The sequence below is a fragment of the Dreissena polymorpha genome, chromosome 8, assembly GCF_020536995.1.
Source record: "Dreissena polymorpha isolate Duluth1 chromosome 8, UMN_Dpol_1.0, whole genome shotgun sequence".
Taxonomy (NCBI): domain Eukaryota; kingdom Metazoa; phylum Mollusca; class Bivalvia; order Myida; family Dreissenidae; genus Dreissena; species Dreissena polymorpha.
In genome coordinates this window covers 63,145,057-63,162,713 of record NC_068362.1, presented here as the reverse complement: position 1 = coordinate 63,162,713, position 17,657 = coordinate 63,145,057, and the positions used below count along the sequence as shown (strand labels likewise).

The window sequence follows — 17,657 nt, the reverse complement described above, 5'->3', positions numbered from 1 at the left end:
GGGGCATAAGTCATCCTATGGTGACAGCTCTTGTTTGGATCCTGCGATAACTTTAAAAGTTTATTTATATTTTTATGCCCCCGAAGGAGGGCATATAGTGATCTGACTGTCCGTCCGTCTGTCCTTCTTTCCGTCACACTTTGCGTTTAGGTTTTCAAAAAAATGCTCATAACTTCTATGTCCCTTGAGATATAACCTTCATATTTGGTATGCATGTGTATATAGACAAGGCCTTTCCATATGCACAAACAATTTTACCCCTGTGACCTTGATCTTGAACTAAGGGTCCGCGTTTAGGTTTCTATAAATGCTCATAACTTCTATGTCCCTTGAGATACAAACTTCATATTTATTATGCATGTGTATATGGACAAGGCCTTTCTATAAGCAGAAAAAATTGTACCCCTGTGACCTTGACCTTGATCTTAGGTTTAGAATTCGAAATCTGCATTTAGGTTTCGAAAATTGCTCATAACTTCTATGTCCCTTGAGATGTAACCTTCATATTTGGTATGCATGTGTATATAGACAAGGCCTTTCCATACGCACACAAATTTTTACCCCTGTGACCTTGTCCTTGAACTTAGGGTTGGCGTTTAGGTTTTGTAATCTGCGTTTAGGTTTCGAAAAATGCTCATAACTTCTACTTCCCTTGAGATATAACCTTCATATTTGGTATGCATGTGTATATGGACAAGGCCTTTCCATATGCACAAAACAATTTACCCCTGTGACCTTTATCTTGAACTTAGGGTCCGCGTTTAGGTTTCGAAATCTGCATTTAGGTTTCGAAAAATGCTCATAACTACTATGTCCCTTGAGATATAACCTTCATATTTGATATGCATGTGTATATGGACAAGGCCTTTCCATACGCACAAAAATTTTTACCCCTGTGACCTTAACCTTGAACTTATGGTCCGCATTTAGGTTTCGAAATCTGCGTTTAGGTTTCGAAAAATGTGCATAACTTCTATCAAAGTGTTTTTAGGGGGCATATGTCATCCTATGGTGACAGCTCTTGTTTCATGAAACTTGATACATGGACAAATGACATTATGGAGAGTATGCACTTCATTTCATTTTGTTCCTACGTCAAGAATTCTGGTTGCTATGACAACAAATAGACTAGAAATATTGCTGAAAATGGTGGATCCTGCAATAACTTAAGTTCTAAATATTTTTTCATGCAACTTGAAACATGGATAGATGGCATTATGGAGATTATGCACATCATTTCATTTTGTTCCTACTTCAAGCATTATGGTTGCTATGGCAACAAATAGACTAGAAATATTGCTGAAAATGGTGGAGTTTCACTGGAAGGGGACCATATAGCTTGACAATAGTATTGTTGTAAGTTATTACTTATACAAATAATTTCAACAAATACCTCAGAAAATCAGAAGTTAATAGCTTTATACACATTCATCTCAGTGCTTAGACTAAATAGGTGCTTATATCTTGCTCTTCAAATATTGACATTGTATCCTCATGTTACAATATGCTTAAACAAAATACTAAAAAATAACATCCCTGCACTATATACAATTTTTAAAACATGCAAATACATTTTTTTTTCAGAACACGATTTCTCCAACGGAATCCTCGGTTCCACCTCCCTCTGAATGCCCTTGCCTGTACAATATCGTTTGGCCTCGCCTTGCCTGCTACAGTAGCCATGTTCCCGCAGTATGCCACTGTAAGTACGGCCATGTTCCCACAGTGTGTATGCTTCCTAAAATAATGCCATATTCCCATTCTATGCCATCCCACATATGGACACGTACGGCCAAAATATTACTTCATGTAAGTAAAGTAGAATGTTCACGATATTCCTCTTTTGGTACCTCTTGTTCACACAATATTCCTCCCAATTTACAGCCTTGTCCTTCCCACACAAATCTTTGGTAAGTACTGCCATGTTGCCATTAAAATGCTATAGTACCCAGTACTGCAATGTTACTAGATTTATTATATGCTGCAGAAAATACAGTCATTTTGCCACAATATGCCACGGTAAGAAGATTCCAGGTTCCTTTCTGTTTGCCACTATAATTATAGCAATGTTCTCACATATTGCAACCATAAGTACACCAATGTTCCATAATATGACACTTTAAGCAGCTTTCATGTTCGGACAGTATGCCAATTCTGTGTATATGCCTCTGTAAATAGCAACTGAATATAAAACCAGATTAAAACACCTGTATTTTGGATTCTTGTGTTCATAACTTCATACTCATGAAGTACCTCTGCTTGAGATGTCTTAATCTATTGTAGTGTTTCACTTTTGCATTATTATTTACAATTAAACAAATTGAGATGAAAACCTGTTTTCTTTTTAAAATGCTAAAATAATATTAAATGATGGACAGAAGACGTACAAGACTCATCACCATCTCATCTTCGCCTGTGGTCTCGTCTAGGACATAGGCCCCAATCAGCTCCCTCCTGGGTGAATCACTCCAGCTATCCCAACAACTTGCCCATCTTCCTAGCATCTTCATCAAGGTCTCAACGCCAGTTGTTTCTAGGCCGCCCTCTCTTTCTCTTCCCCATGATTATTCAGATGAGAGATTGATATTGGATGAAGGCTTGCAAGGACATGACCTGTCCATCACCAACATAGCTGAAGGATGTCTTCTTCAACCGCCTGCTGCTTTGTTCTTCTTATTAAGTCATGGTTAGCAATCTTGTCTGGCAATTAGATCATAAGGGTCTTCTTGATGCAGGTTATAATGGAGACCTGAATTTTTGTTCATGTAAGTGGTTCCCCGGTCTTTACTCCATAGAGAAGTTCATGTTTTGGCTTCAGAATGGTATTGAAGAGCCTGATCTTGATGTTGAAGCTTATCGGGCTGGATCCCAAGATGTTCTTCAGCTGATGGAAGGCTGCTCGTGCTTAACCGATACATGTTCTGACATCTGAATTTGTTCATCTGTTCCCTAATGGTTGTCCAGAATGCTGCAGAGATAGGTGAAGCTGTCCACCTGCTCTAGTGCCTCGCATTGGACTGAGATGGGTGTGTAGCTGGATGCCGATGTGTTGGTCTTTTCTTTATCTGTTGTTGGGTGTGAGAGAGAAGAGCCAGATCGTCGTCAAAGTGGAGGTTGTCCAACTTCTTCAAAAGTCTTCATTGGATTCCGTTTTGATTCATGCTCGTCAAGATCTTCATTCCCCATTTTATGGCCAGCAGGAACAGAAAAGGTTAGAATATGCAGCCTTGTCTCTATCCTGTTCTAACTTAAAAGTTGTGGGTTTCTGCTGTAAACATATCTGCAGGTCATCCCGTCATTTAACTTCCTGCTGATGTTGTTTATCTTTTCTGGAGTCTCCAGAGCGACTGCCAATCAATTCTTTCAAAGGCCTTCTCTTAGTCAATGACGTTGAGGTAGGGTCCAGTACTTTTGGAATGTTGAGTTAACTGCTTAGTACACTTTCTGCCACTTTTGCTCTATCGTCTCTTCTTCAATGACCTGGAACTCAGTTACCTGTTGGCAAGAGTGAATTTGCTTTATTCTTGCTTCCAGTTGTCTTTCAGAGTATCGATGCTGTGATGCTAGCGTTGGCTGGACCCCTCTACCCAACTCTTATTCAGTTTTAGTTTATATCGGGCGACAATGAGGTGATAACCCGAAGCAACCTCTGCTCCTCGCTTAATTCGTACATCTGGAAGACATCGACCATTCTTTCCAACGATGCACTGGTGGTGGATCAGGTTCTCCGTTGACAGGTCTGTTGATACCCAAGTTGCCGTGTGTATCCTTCTTTGGTGGAAATACTTCTTCTTATTACACGGTCACTTGTGGCGCACAGGTCAGAGAATCTCTGGCATTCAGTTGACTCTTGCTGTCGCCGCCCGGCTTCATACGACCTCAACCTGTAGGCTCATCTTCCCTTAGGTCAGAGATTTCTGTAATGCTGTTTGGCGTTCTGAAAATAGCGCGTTTTTCACAGGGTAGACTTATCAAGCACTGCGCCAATCGGGCTATGGACCGTCCTTGGCGAAGTCGTCCGACAAGACAGATTAGCAATTTGTCATACGTTTTATGGTGCAGGGAAACGTACACCCAGAGTGGTGGAGCCTCTTGCACAAGTAGGCGCAAAATGAAAAAAGAACTTACCGGGGAAGCATAAAAGTCTGTGCTACATTTATCAAATGGAAATATTTAGATAATTCGTTTACGAGAAAACAATGATCCACTTACTAGCGTAACACAGTATTAACCTACAAAGTCAGAGAATAAATTCATGTATTATACGTTATGTATGTACATGTTACTAAATCTTAAAGTACCGGTTATTGTTATTATGCCCCCCTTCGAAGAAGAGGGGGTATATTGCTTTGCTCATGTCGGTCGGTCTGTCGGTCCGTCCACCAGGTGGTTTCCGGATGATAACTCAAGAACGCTTGGGCTTGGATCATGAAACTTCATAGGTACATTGATCATGACTCGCAGATGACCCCTATTGATTTTGAGGTCACTAGGTCAAAGGTCAAGGTAACGGTGACCCGAAATAGTAAAATGGTTTTTGGATGATAACTCAAGAACGCATACGCGGCAAACAGAGCGAACTCTGAACAATATAACTGAAGCAACTGGTCTGTTATCCTAAATCTATAATTATCAGTCCAATGAAACATCATCCTTTGAGTAAAATAAAGTGGATCAGTAAAAATATTATCAGAATATGAGTTTGTTTGTATATTTTGTATAACAAATATTGTGTTAATGTTTAATTTTGTTGATTGATATAAATATAAGCAGGACAGGGGAGGTAATACACTATTATATCTTTCTTATATACAGGGGAAACAAATGCAATAAGTTTAATTTTCAGGTTTAATAAATAGAGGATATTTGTTCATGTCAGTGTGAGATCATTTGTTATTTTTTATGATCACATTATACCCCCCTCTCACTCCCCACTACCCCCCACCCCCCCCACCCCCCACCCCAATTTTTTTTTTAAACATCTAATAAATTACCACACCCCACATTATAACCCCCTCTCACCCCCCCCCCTACCCCCCCACCCCCCCCAATTTTTTTTTTTAAACATCTTATAAAATACCACATCCCACATTATACCCCCTCTCACCCCCCCCCCCACCCCCCCCATCCCCCCAAATAAAAATTATTTTTTTTAAACATATAAATTACTACACACCACATTATACCCCCCTCTCACTCCCCCCCTACCCCCCACCCCCCAAACCCCCCCACCCCCCTCAATTTTTTTTTAAACATCTTATAACTTACCACACCTCATATTATACCCCCAGTCTCACCCCCACCCCCCCTACCCCCCCCCCACCCCCCCACCACCCCCCCCCCAAAAAAAAAATAAAAAAATAAAAAAAAATTAAACATCTAATAAATTACCACACCCCCCATTAGACCCCCTCTCACCCCCACCTCCCCTACCCCCCCCCCCCCCACCCCCCACCCTCAATTTTTTTTTAAACATCTTATAAATTACCACACCCACATTATACCCCCCTCTCACCCCCACCCCCCTACCCCCCCCCCCCCCCCAAAAAAAAAAATATATTTTTTAAACATCTAATAAATTACCACACACCACATTATACCCCCCTCTCACTCCCCCCTACCCCCCCACCCCCCCCACCCCCCTCAAATTTTTTTTTTAAACATCTTATAAATTACCACACCCCACATTATACCCCACCCCCCCCCCAAAAAAAAAATTTTTTTTTTTTAACATCTAATAAATTACCACACACCACATCATACCCCCTCTCACCCCCAACCCCCCTACCCCCCCCCCCGCCCCCCCCCCCCCAAAAAAAAAAGGTCACTAGGTCAAAGGTCAAGGTCACAGTGACTCGAAATAGTACAATGGTTTCCGGATGATAACTTACATTAGGTCAAAGGTCAAGGTCACAGTGACAAAAAACGTATTCACACAATGGCTGCCACTACAACTGACAGCCCATATGGGGGGCATGCATGTTTTACAAACAGTCCTTGTTGCCTATCAATGTTTGGTTAATTTCACATTATCAAAAGCCAGAATCTTGGTTATAATTGGTACTGTGATAGAATAAATGAGTGTGTGCATATTATAGTACAATTGTTTCATTTTGGGTATTACGGCCCCCAAAAATAGTCAGGTATTGAATAATATTCCTCTTTATGTAAACAAAGTTATGTCAGAATGGTATTTTTACTTTGTCTTTACTTTGATAACTAACCACCCCTATATATTTAGTTTCACCAAAAATCGCTCGTTGTGCAAAATTGCGTGGAATCTAACGACCATGTCGTACACGGGTTCGTGAAGAAACGAAAACTGGCGGTCACGATACTAGCACTCTTAAACGATTGATGAGGTTTTGATTGGATAGATTATAAATGAGCGCAAAATTCTGCATTTTTGTAGTTCATACGTATAAATCTATGGTAAAGGTTAATAATGATCTTCTGTAATCTTGTCTAGAATATAAAGAGTTTTGGTATTAATCTAAGATTTAGCTTTGTAGCTTTTGCTGACCGTAATGATGTGATTATTGACGCTTTTGTTTCCCATAATATTGTAATTATTATTTGTTTGTTCCCATTTGTTTGTACTTTTTGTTCACCGGATAATCCATGTGTATTCCGTTAAGCTAATCTGATTATGTAACATAAGTCGCCCCGCGGTCGAGTTACTGCTGGAAAAAGTCGTACAAAATACACACTTTTACCGAGTTCTATAATGTCAGGGGTTACCAGAATTGGGCGAATGTGCCCCAGTTACATATTTTAGTGCGACACATGCGATGTTTCATGCGGTTCGTTTAACAAACAAAATACGTTGGTTCGAAAAGGCAACAAGATGACACGAAGTCGAGTACCGCGATGTATGGGCGAAGATGTGATTAACTCATTTATGCCTAGTGGACTCTCCCATCCTTCAAAATTGGATCAATTTATTTCAAAAACTAGGGATGTCTAGTATATAGTTCTATATTTAGAATATTTCTTAGAGAAGTTCCTTTAAGCAAACCGCGCAGACCCTGATGAGATGATGCGGCGTCTCATCTGGGTCTACGCTGTTTGCCAAGGCCTTTTTTCTAGACGTTAGGCATAAATGGGTTAGGAGAAATTAATAACGCGATATCGCGATGCGTAGCCTTCTAAGATGGATTGTGATCCCGATATCAGTGTGGGCATACCACGTGATATGTTACGTCATTTTTTTGGCTAGCGCGCGAGATACAAGTTGCTACGCTGAAAAGTTTGAAAGCTGTGTAAGAATTTTATTTCTTCTATTTTGTCAAATAAAGCTCTAACGGATAGGGCATATGATTTAATTATGCAATTGTTTAAATTGTAAACAAATATTATTATTACCTGATGTCTAGTATAAATGATAATTAATTATTTTTTGCTATTTCCTCGTCGAAAAAGAAATTTGCAATGTTTTAAACTGTTACCTGTGAAATTCGAACTGTTGACCGGTCAACAGTTTGAACTGTTGCCCGCTGGAATAATGACGTCTTTTCGTCGAACAAATGACGTCATTTTACAGTTAAACAATCAAAATTATTTATTTTATCGATTACTGTTGTGTGTAAATAAAAATTTAGTTTGCTGTTATTTCTATGTTGGAAATTTGATCAGGTAATAAAACACTTATTTCATAGATCCTTGGTGAACAGTCAAAAATGTTGTCCCTCGGTATCAGGGCTGACATTTGGAACTGTTGCCCTCGGCCTATTGGCCCCGGGCAACAGTACCAAAGTCATCCCTGTTACCTTGGGAAACAGTTTTGACTGTTCACCACGCATCCATGAAATAAGTGTATACTGTACGCTCTAGCCAAAAATGACGTCACTACGTGATATATCTACACTAGATATAGTGAGATAAATATTCAGCTGCTGAATTCGGTGCCTTATAGAGCATGTACAATTAAGCGAAATTGTATAATTTAATTTAAAATTATCCTACAACCCTGGTTATATGTTTTATAATAACTGTTAACATATAGATGTGGATTAAAACATTTTTAGATCAGTTGTTAATTTAAATTTGAACTGCGGTTGCGCTGTATTGTATAAGTGTGTCTGTTATAAAAATGTACATTAGATCTTGTCTAATAACTAATATTTATGGTGTTTCCATAAAATTATTTAAACTTAATTAATTAAAATAATTCATGTTATAAGGCATGCAAGTCGATGTGTATTAAATTGTATTCTTTTAACCAAACAGAAGATATTTTATTGTGTTATTTTTCAACGTGGTCGCCATCGAGGACTAACAAAAAGAGGTCTTAATCATTATCGAATGTTGATCTGCAAACATAAGGACCGTAAAAACTAAATGACAATATATTCAACACAACGCCATGATAATTAAGATATGTTGGTGTCTTGTTTTTTACGTTGAATTGTTTTATTGGGCCGTTATGTATCCCAAATATTTCAAATATGCTCGTGCTATTAAATGGAAAAAGATTGGGGCTGAAATTATAATAATGTGAAGATAATCCACCTCTTCCGTCCTAATGACAATGTCTTAGTATTTTAAAGCGACGAATATATCTCGAGTTTGCTTATGCATAAAGTTGCGATTACATTTTCTTTAAAAAAAAAACACTGTCGAAGCATACTTGGCCTCTTGCTCTTGTACATGTTGTGTTGTTAATTGTAAAAAGATATTTAGTTTTATACACCTATGAACACATTCGAGCTCGTATTTCACCTAGCAATTGTGTTGTACGCTTTTAACATATCAGTATAATATTATGGTGGATATAAATTTAGCTTTCAATTCGGATGTTAGTGAACCCAAACATGTGTTTTGTATTTAATTGACAATAAAGACAAACACAGAAACAATGTGCGTCGGTTAAAAACCTATCCACATAGTTCTATGTACCGAATAGTCCTCTAATTTAGGGACTTACGGCCCCATTTAGGGTTTATTGCCCATTGGCAGCGATACTTGATAATTGTAGCCGACAGATTTCCGGAATTACACTCGGTCGCTTCATGCTTGAAACGCTCGTGTCGCATCCAATTTGTAAAATGACGGAGTTACGGGCCTTATCGCGGCGAATCTAGATTGCCAGCCCGCGTAATGGCCGCATGGAATGCGTATGGGTTCCATGCCTGACACATTGTTTCCACATTTGCGCCGTTTTCTTACAAGCTTCGCTGACGGTTTTCGCGCTGATTGCCTCGCATTGCCGGTGTTTTTGTGCTGTTTTTTCAGCCATTACGATCCCCGAAATCGTTAATGTTGATAGATACTGTTGCAGCCACCCACTGACAAGCAATTTGTCAGGGCCCGAGGTTTAATGTAACTATAAAGAAGTCATAATAGGCTTATCATAGCAAACAGAACCCCGCTAATTGACATGTAATCAGACAGTGGGTTCCGGGGAATGGTAAGTCTCCCAGGCGCAACAACGCGTAAAATACGGACGGCTTAGAAACGTTCGCATTTTCGTGGTCTCATTTATTATTATTATTTTCAGCGTATTTCCAAATGCAAAACACGAAACGAGAACACGTTGCAGTATTATTCATTCATTCTCAAGTCCATCAGAAAACTGCGCTTATTTCAAGATCCTTGTTTTAACTACCGATATTCTACCGCGATTTTCTTCTTGGAAGGTATTGACTTTAAGTCGCTATATTTACTCAACACGTATTGAAGAGCGAAACTTAAAGGTTTTTTTTTTTAGAAACCCAACAACATAAAAATGGCATGACCTAGTGGACCTGTGCTTTTTCTATGACAATGTCTATTTTGCATTCGGTACATAAAACAACACAGTTCATGTTATACCTCGTCTCTCATACGGCACAACTCAAGCTGCCACTTAATAACAACACGTTTTTCATCCGATTTTCCAGATTGCCACAAAAGATTTAGAGCCGGAAATTCAAGCAGCAACCAGTGAGGAAACGCTGATCTACAATAAGGGACTTTAATGTCCCCTGATGAGTTAAGCCTCAAGCTATGATACAACTTTATGTATTAACATTTTAGAGAAAATGCGACTATTTCAGAATTATACTACATTACAAGACCGTCGATTTAAACAATCGCTTATTTTTAGCTCCACTGGCCAAAGGCCAGTGGGGCTTATGTCATGGTCCTGTGTCCGTCGTGTGTGCGTGCGTGCGTGCGTGCGTTAACTTTTTCTTAAAACATCTTCTTCTCCTAAACTACTGGTCCAATTCTGATGAAATTTCTCAGGAATGTTCCTGTGGTGAACCTCTTTCAAATTTGTTCAAATGATGCTCCTGGGGTCAAATTTGACTTTGCCCCTGGGGGTCAAAAAATTGAAAATTTGCTTATATAAGGCCTATTTTGTGCAAACTTTATAAATCTTCTTGTCAAGAACCATGGGGCCTAGGGCTACCAAACTTGGTATGTAGTGACATTTTATAGTCCTCTACCAAGTTTGTTCAAATTATGCCCCTGGGGTCAAATTTGACCCTGCTCCGGGGGGTCAAAAAATTGAAAATTGGCTTATATAAGGCCTATTTTGTGCAAACTTTATAAATCTTCTTGTCCATAACCGTATGGCGTAGGGCTACCAAATTTGGTATGTAGTGACATCTTATAGTCCTCTACCAAGTTTGTTCAAATTATGCCCCTGGGGTCAAATTTGACCCTGCCCCGGGGGATTAAAAAATTGAAAATTTGCTATATAAGGCCTATTTTGTGCAAACTTTAAAAATCTTCTTGTCCATAACCATTGGGCCTAGGGCTATCAAATTTGCTATGTAGTGACATCTTATAGTTTTCTACCAAGTTTGTTCAAACTATGCCCCTGGGGTCAAATTTGAACCTGCCCCGGGGGTTAAAAAATAGAAAATTTGCTTTTATAAGGCCTATTTTGTGCAAACTTTAAAAATCTTCTTGTCCATAACCATTGGGCCTAGGGCTACCAAATTTTCTATGTAGTGACATCTTATAGTCTTTTACCAAGTTTGTTCAAATTATGCCTCTGGGGTCAAATTTGACCCTGCCCCGGGGGGGGGGTTAAAAAATAGAAAATTTGCTTATATAGGGCCTACTTTGTGCAAACTTTAAAAATCTTTTTAACCATAACCATTGGGCCTAGGGCTACCAAATTTGCTATGTAGTGACATCTTATAGTCTTCTACCAAGTTTGTTCAAATTATGCCCCTGGGGTCACATTTGACCCTGCCCCGGGGGTCAAAAAATTGAACATTTGCTTATATAAGGCCTATTTTGTGAAAATTTAAAAAAAACTTCTTGTCCATAACCATTGGGCCAAGGGCTACTAAATTTGGTATGTAGTGACATCTTATTGTCCTCTACCAAGTTTGTTCAAATTAAGCCCCTGGGATCAAATTTGACCCTACCCCGGGGGGTCAAAAAATTGAAAATTTGCTTATAAAAGGCCTATTTTGTGAAAACTTTAAAAATCTTCCTGTCCATAACCATTAGGCCTAGGGCTACCAAATTTTGTATGTAGTGACATCTAATAGTCCTCTACCAAGTTTGTTCAAATTATGCCCCTGGGGTCAAATTTGACCCCGCCCTGGGGGGTCAAAAATTCGAAAATGTGCTTATATAAGTCCTATTTTGTGCAAACTTTAAAAATCTTCTAGTCCATAACCGTATGGCATAGGGCTACCAAATTTGGTATGTAGTGACATCTTATAGTCCATACCAAGTTTGTTAAAATTAAGCCCCTGGGATCAAATTTGACCGTTCCCCAGGGGTCACAAAATTGAACATATGCTTATATTGGGCCCATTTTGTGCAAACTATAAAAATCTTCTTGTCCATAACCATTGGGCCTATTTCTATCAAATTTGGTAGGTTGTGACATCTAATAGTTCTCTACTTAGTTTTTTCAAATTATGCCCCTGGGAACAAATTTGAACTTGCCCCAGGGTCACAAAAATGAACATATGCTTAAATAAGGCCTATTTTGTGCAAACTTCAAACATCTTCTTGTTCTTAATTATAGAGCCTAGGGCTACTAAATTTGGTATGTTGTGATATCTAATAGTTCTCTACCAAATTTGTTCAAATTATTCCCCAGCGCTCAAATTTGACCCTGTCCCGGAAGGTCACAAAACTGAACATATGACGTTTTCCAGGGGAGATTACTGCGGCCGTGTGGCTGTGACCAACAACAACAACAACATCTTGTAAACATGAGATAAAACCCTGTCATTTAGTGCCATTTTAGATCAGATGGTGACTGCTTACAAAGGAATTGAAGTAAGAACATGTGTTCTGAATGTTTTTCTCATAAACTGAAAAAAGTCGGGATTTATTTAAATATGTCGAAAGTGACCATATATCCGGATAAAAGAATTTCGGATGACATGTTTATTTAACGTCTTTTTTGTAGTGTTTAAACCAGTTTAATAATATCTTATTGATTTTAAAACACAACTTCCATGAACATAATTATTTCCATAAAAGTCAATATATGATTCTGGATTGTTAACTCAAACTTTGTATCCAAGAGAAGGTGTTGGAATTAAAGGGATCTTTTCACGGTTTGGTAAATTGACAAAATTGAAAAAAGTTGTTTCAGATTCGCAAATTTTCGATTTAGTTATGATATTTGTGAGGAAACAGTATTACTGAACATTTACCATAGTCCAATATAGCAATTATATGCATATTTTGACGATTTGAAAACCTAAAAATTATAAAGCGTTGCAACGCGAAACGATTGAATAATTTGGAGAGTTCTGTTGTCGTTTAAATTTACGAAAATACGAAGATTGCTTATATAAGGTATAAAATACTTATTCTGTGTATACTCGGCGGAATAGCCGAGAGGGCTAATGCGTTTTTACTTCAGACTACTCCAGGACTCCGGGGGTCACTGGTTCGAGCCCTGGTACCGGCTACTTTTTTTTCTTGTTTTAATTTTATTCTTGATTTTTTACTGGAGCTTTAAAGATTCAATGTTTACATTTATCAATATAAAGCATTTAATGACAAACTTCAAAATATGCCAAAATCTGTGAAAAGGCCCCTTTAATAAAGTGCAATGTTCTTAACTGTCTATATGCTGCTTTTTAATAACTAATGATTCATTGTTCCATTTGTGAATTTTGACTCATGAATTGTGGAGATATGATTGTCAATTGCTCAACGATCTATATAAATTTCTGATCATTTTATAATTTTCTTAATATAAGTTATGAATTGATCTTAGAAGTCATATGTATTACTTAATTAAATACATATATAAATATAAGAAATAATCTTTAGATTATCATAATATTCTCAGGCCTGTTGGTCTAAGGGATGTGTGGGTTGTTAATTATATGTATGCCCCTCTTCGAAGAAGAGGGTGTTTATTGTTTTGCACATATCGGTCCGTCCGTCATCCGTATGTCCGTCCACCAGATGGTTTCTGGATGATAACTCAAGAACGCTTAGGCCTAGGATCATGACACTTCAAAGGTACATTGATCATGACTCGCAGATGACCCCTGCTGATTTTGAAGTCACTAGATCAAAGGTCAAGGTCACGGTGACCCGAAATAGTAAAATGTTTTCCGGATGATAACTCAAGAACGCTTATGCCTATGATCATGAAACTTGAGGTACATTGATCATGACTCGCAGATGAACCCTATTGATTTTCAGGTCACTAGGTCAAAGGTCAAGGTCACGGTGACCGGAAATAGTAAAATGGTTTCCGGATGATAACTCAAGAACGTTTTATGCCTAGGATCATGAAACTTCATAGTTGCATTCAGTGCATTGATCATGATTCGCAGATGACCCCTATTGATTCTCAGGTGAAAGGTCAAGGTCACTGTGACCCGAAATAGTAAAATGTTTTCTGGATGATAACTCAAGAACGCTTATTCCTAGGATCATGAAACTTCATAGGTACATGGATCATGACTCGCAGATTACCCCTATTGATTTTCAGGTCACTAGGTCAAAGGTCACGGTGACTCAACTTAGAAAATGGTTTCCGGATTATAAATCAAGAACACTTACGCCTAGGATCATGAAACTTCATAGGTACATTTATCATGACTCGCAGATGACCCCTATTGACTTTCAGGTCACTAGGTCAAAGGTCAAGGTCACGGTGACTTCACACACAAAAATGGTTTCCGGATGATAACTAAAGAAAGCTTACGCCTAGGATCATGAAACTTCATAGGTACATTAATCATGACTCACAGATGGACCCCTATTGATTTTCAGGTCACTAGGTCAAAGGTAAAGGTCACAGTGCCAAAATATGTATTCACTCAATGGCTGCCACTACAACTGACAGCCCATATGGGTGGCATGCATGTTTCACAAACAGCCCTTGTTTGAGATGATTCTTTTCAAAGAAAGATGCTACTATTGTATTTGTTATAAATGTGTGAAAGGCTCTAAGAAGGAACCAGAGATTATTAACCCTTTACCAAACACCAACAGTATTTTACGGGTTTATAGCTGACGACTTTATAAACAATTATGATAAAATGAGAAATTGCTCAAGATGAGCAATTTCTCCTTTTCTCACAATTATTTCTACCCTACCTGACTGTTTCCTTAATATTCCATTACAATTTTATTGTCGTCTGCAACCTTTTTCAAATTGGGAAAGTCAAAAATGTGTCGTTTGGTAAAGGGTTAAGGCATTTTGATTCCTACGGGTCTTGTGAATCTGTTTCAAATCAAATGCGTATATTTGATCTTCAGCATCTAAACATATGTGAAATAGAAAGAACGACAATATCTTTTGGAGTGATAAATGTACTTACGTTATAAGCAATGGGACTGTGCTTCAAAGGAACAATTTCCGGGCTTTTGAGTCTGTTTAGTTAACACGGTAGTAACTTTTTCCATATATAAAAATGCTCACCCTTCCAACTTTAAGCGCCCAATGGGACGAGGGATAGACAGAGAAAGTCACATGCTTGAGTACATTTCAACCCATGCGCATTGCGCGTTTTTTCGCATAAAAAAACAGTGGAGCCATACAGGGCCATCATGGCCCTCTTGTTTTATGCTCCCCCAAAATTTTTGGGGGGAGCATATAGTCACCGCTTCGTCTGTCCGTGTGTCTGTCCGTTCGTGCACAATTTTTGTCCGGGCTATTTCTCAGCAATTAATGACCGGAATTCAATTAAACTTTATGGGAAGCTTCACTACCAAGAGGAGATGTGCATTTTATCAGCCGGTTCTGGTCGGATGATTTTTCACAGAGTTATGGCCCTTTGAAATTTTCCATTAATTGTACATATAGTTCAATTCTTGTCCGGGCTATTTCTCAGCAACTAATGACCGGAATTCAATGAAACTTTATGGGAAGCTTCACTACCAAGAGGACATGTGCATATTATCAGCGGGTTATAGTCAGATGATTTTTTTTAACAGAGTTATGACCCTTTGAAATTTTTCATTAGCTGTTCATATAGTGAAATTCTTGTCCGGGCTATTTCTCAGCAACTAATGACCGGAATTCAATTAAACTGTATGGGAAGCTTCACTACCAAAAGGAGATGTGTATATTATCAACCAGTTATGGTCCGATGATTTTTCACAGACTTATGGCCCTTTGAAATTTTCCATTAACTGTACATATAGTGCAATTCTTGTCCGGGCTTTTTCTCAGCACCTAATGACCGGGATTCAATGAAACTTTATGGGAAGCTTCACTGCCAAGAGGAGATGTGCATATTATCAGCGGGTTCTGGTCGGATGATTTTTCACAGAGTTATGACCCTTTGAAATTTTCTATAACAAAAATTATTGTCCCCCCAACTACTGTGCCCTCAAGACGTTTCCTTTTATCTGAATATATGGCGCAATATTGTGACAAAAAAAACTTTGGGGAGCATCACCCGTCTCCGACGGTTTCTTGTTCACAGAGTTATGGCCTTTTGAAATTGTGCATTGTACATATAGTGCAATTATTGTCCGAGTTATTTCTCAGCAACTTATTACGGGAATTCAATGAAACTTTATGGGAAGCTTCACTACCAACAGGAGATGTGCATATTATCAGCCGGTTATGGTCGGATGATTTTTCACAGAGTTATGACCCTTTGAAATTTTCTATAAACTGTACATATAGTGCAATTCTTGTCCGGACTATTCTCCCCAACTGCTGACTGGAATCCAATGAAGCTTTATGGGAAGCTTAACTACCTTGAGGAGATGCGCATGTTATTTGTGGGATCTGGTTAGATGATTTATTTAGAGAGTTATGGCCCTTTGAAATTGTTAAGTTGCTAAACCATCCATCGTATTATTTTGTCCAAAGTTATGCCCCTCAAGACGCTTCATTTTATCTGAATATATAGTGCAATATTGTGAAAAAAAAAACTTTGGGGAGCATCACCTGTCTCCGACGGTTTCTTGTTTAAATATTTGGTGAAGCATTTTTTGTAAGTAATATAGTTTTGAAAAAGTGTTTGTTCTACTATTTACTGGCTACAGAGTCAATATTTTGTTTATATATTGTACCTACCTACACAAGGGCCGTATACATAGTAAAATGTTTTCTTAAAACAATGTTGTGCTTTAATTATATATATGGTCTTGATGGTCATGATTTATTTTTAATTGTTTACGTTTATGATGAATCGAGCATTCCGTTATTGGTTATCGAACCCTTTATTAAGGGTTTTCTTGATTTGTGTTTTGTATTCATGTCTTCGAGCATTCTGTAAGTATTAAGATTTCTACCCTAACTTTATTTATACTAATTTGCACCAAATCTATTGATGCTATGGATCTTTTTGGGGTATGGGGGGGGGGGGGCTACAATCTTATATTTACAAATACAGTAAAACTGCGATAACTCGTGGTAGCACGGGACAGACCTCGATGCTCGAGTAATCGCAGGTGAATTCGTTTTCACTGTTTCGTTTGGTGATGCTTAACTTCTGACCGCAAACGTTTTATTTACATGTAAGACGGTGCTTGGAAAAGAAAAGGCTGTACATGAATGTATTGCTAGCGTAAATCTATTGCAAAAATAGTGCTTGTTAATGTATCGCCATAAATGATCAATTATCATGTTAACGTGATCAATAATTAAATAATACATGAGTTATATATAGTATATTCTCTTATAGCTAAAGAATCTTCAGCGTACAGTTTATATAGTATTGACAGACCTTTAAAGTCGCGCCAGTCAAAAATCATAAAAAGCGACATTTAAAGTTATGGTAGCCAGAACTAATTTTCTTAAAGCCTTTAAATTGCGCGTGTGTTCTTTTCATAAGTATGTGTCGGAAACTTCCAAAGCCATATACATGACGAGGTCGCAAATTGCCATTTTCAACTTTGTATATATTAAATAGTTATGTTTACTATATAATATTATAAAGCTATGGTTTATATTTTTGTGTACACCAAATATACAAGAAAGTGTCATAATATTCGATTGTTTAACTATGCCAATAAAATTTATATACCTTATGTTCGTGTGGATTTTGGTGTAAACTGTCTACGTTATGTAAGCGTAAATAGTACTACAACATGAATGGTTGGGGTACTTTCTAATCGACGGAGCGGGTGTATACTTATTTGCACCTGTCCGTCGGTCGGTAGTATTGTCGGTCATAGACCAGTAAGTATCCGCATTAAATGTGAACAATGCTTTGACCTTCGATCATGCTAAATGGTAAGATGGTTACTTGAAATAATAGGAA

General features: G+C 38.2%; 1 protein-coding gene across 1 annotated transcript in view; it reads left to right on the top strand.

Annotated features, from left to right (window-relative positions):
- The window catches only part of LOC127841409 (sideroflexin-5-like), a 36,382-nt gene extending 18,958 nt beyond the window's left edge, over positions 1–17,424 (top strand). Inside the window, exons 10-11 of the mRNA XM_052370223.1 lie at positions 1,585–1,702; positions 9,882–17,424. Of these exons, the coding sequence (XP_052226183.1) occupies positions 1,585–1,702; positions 9,882–9,959 (196 nt within the window). The 3' untranslated portion in view covers positions 9,960–17,424. The remainder of the gene's footprint in view (positions 1–1,584; positions 1,703–9,881) is intronic.
- The last annotated feature ends 233 nt before the right edge of the window (positions 17,425–17,657 follow it).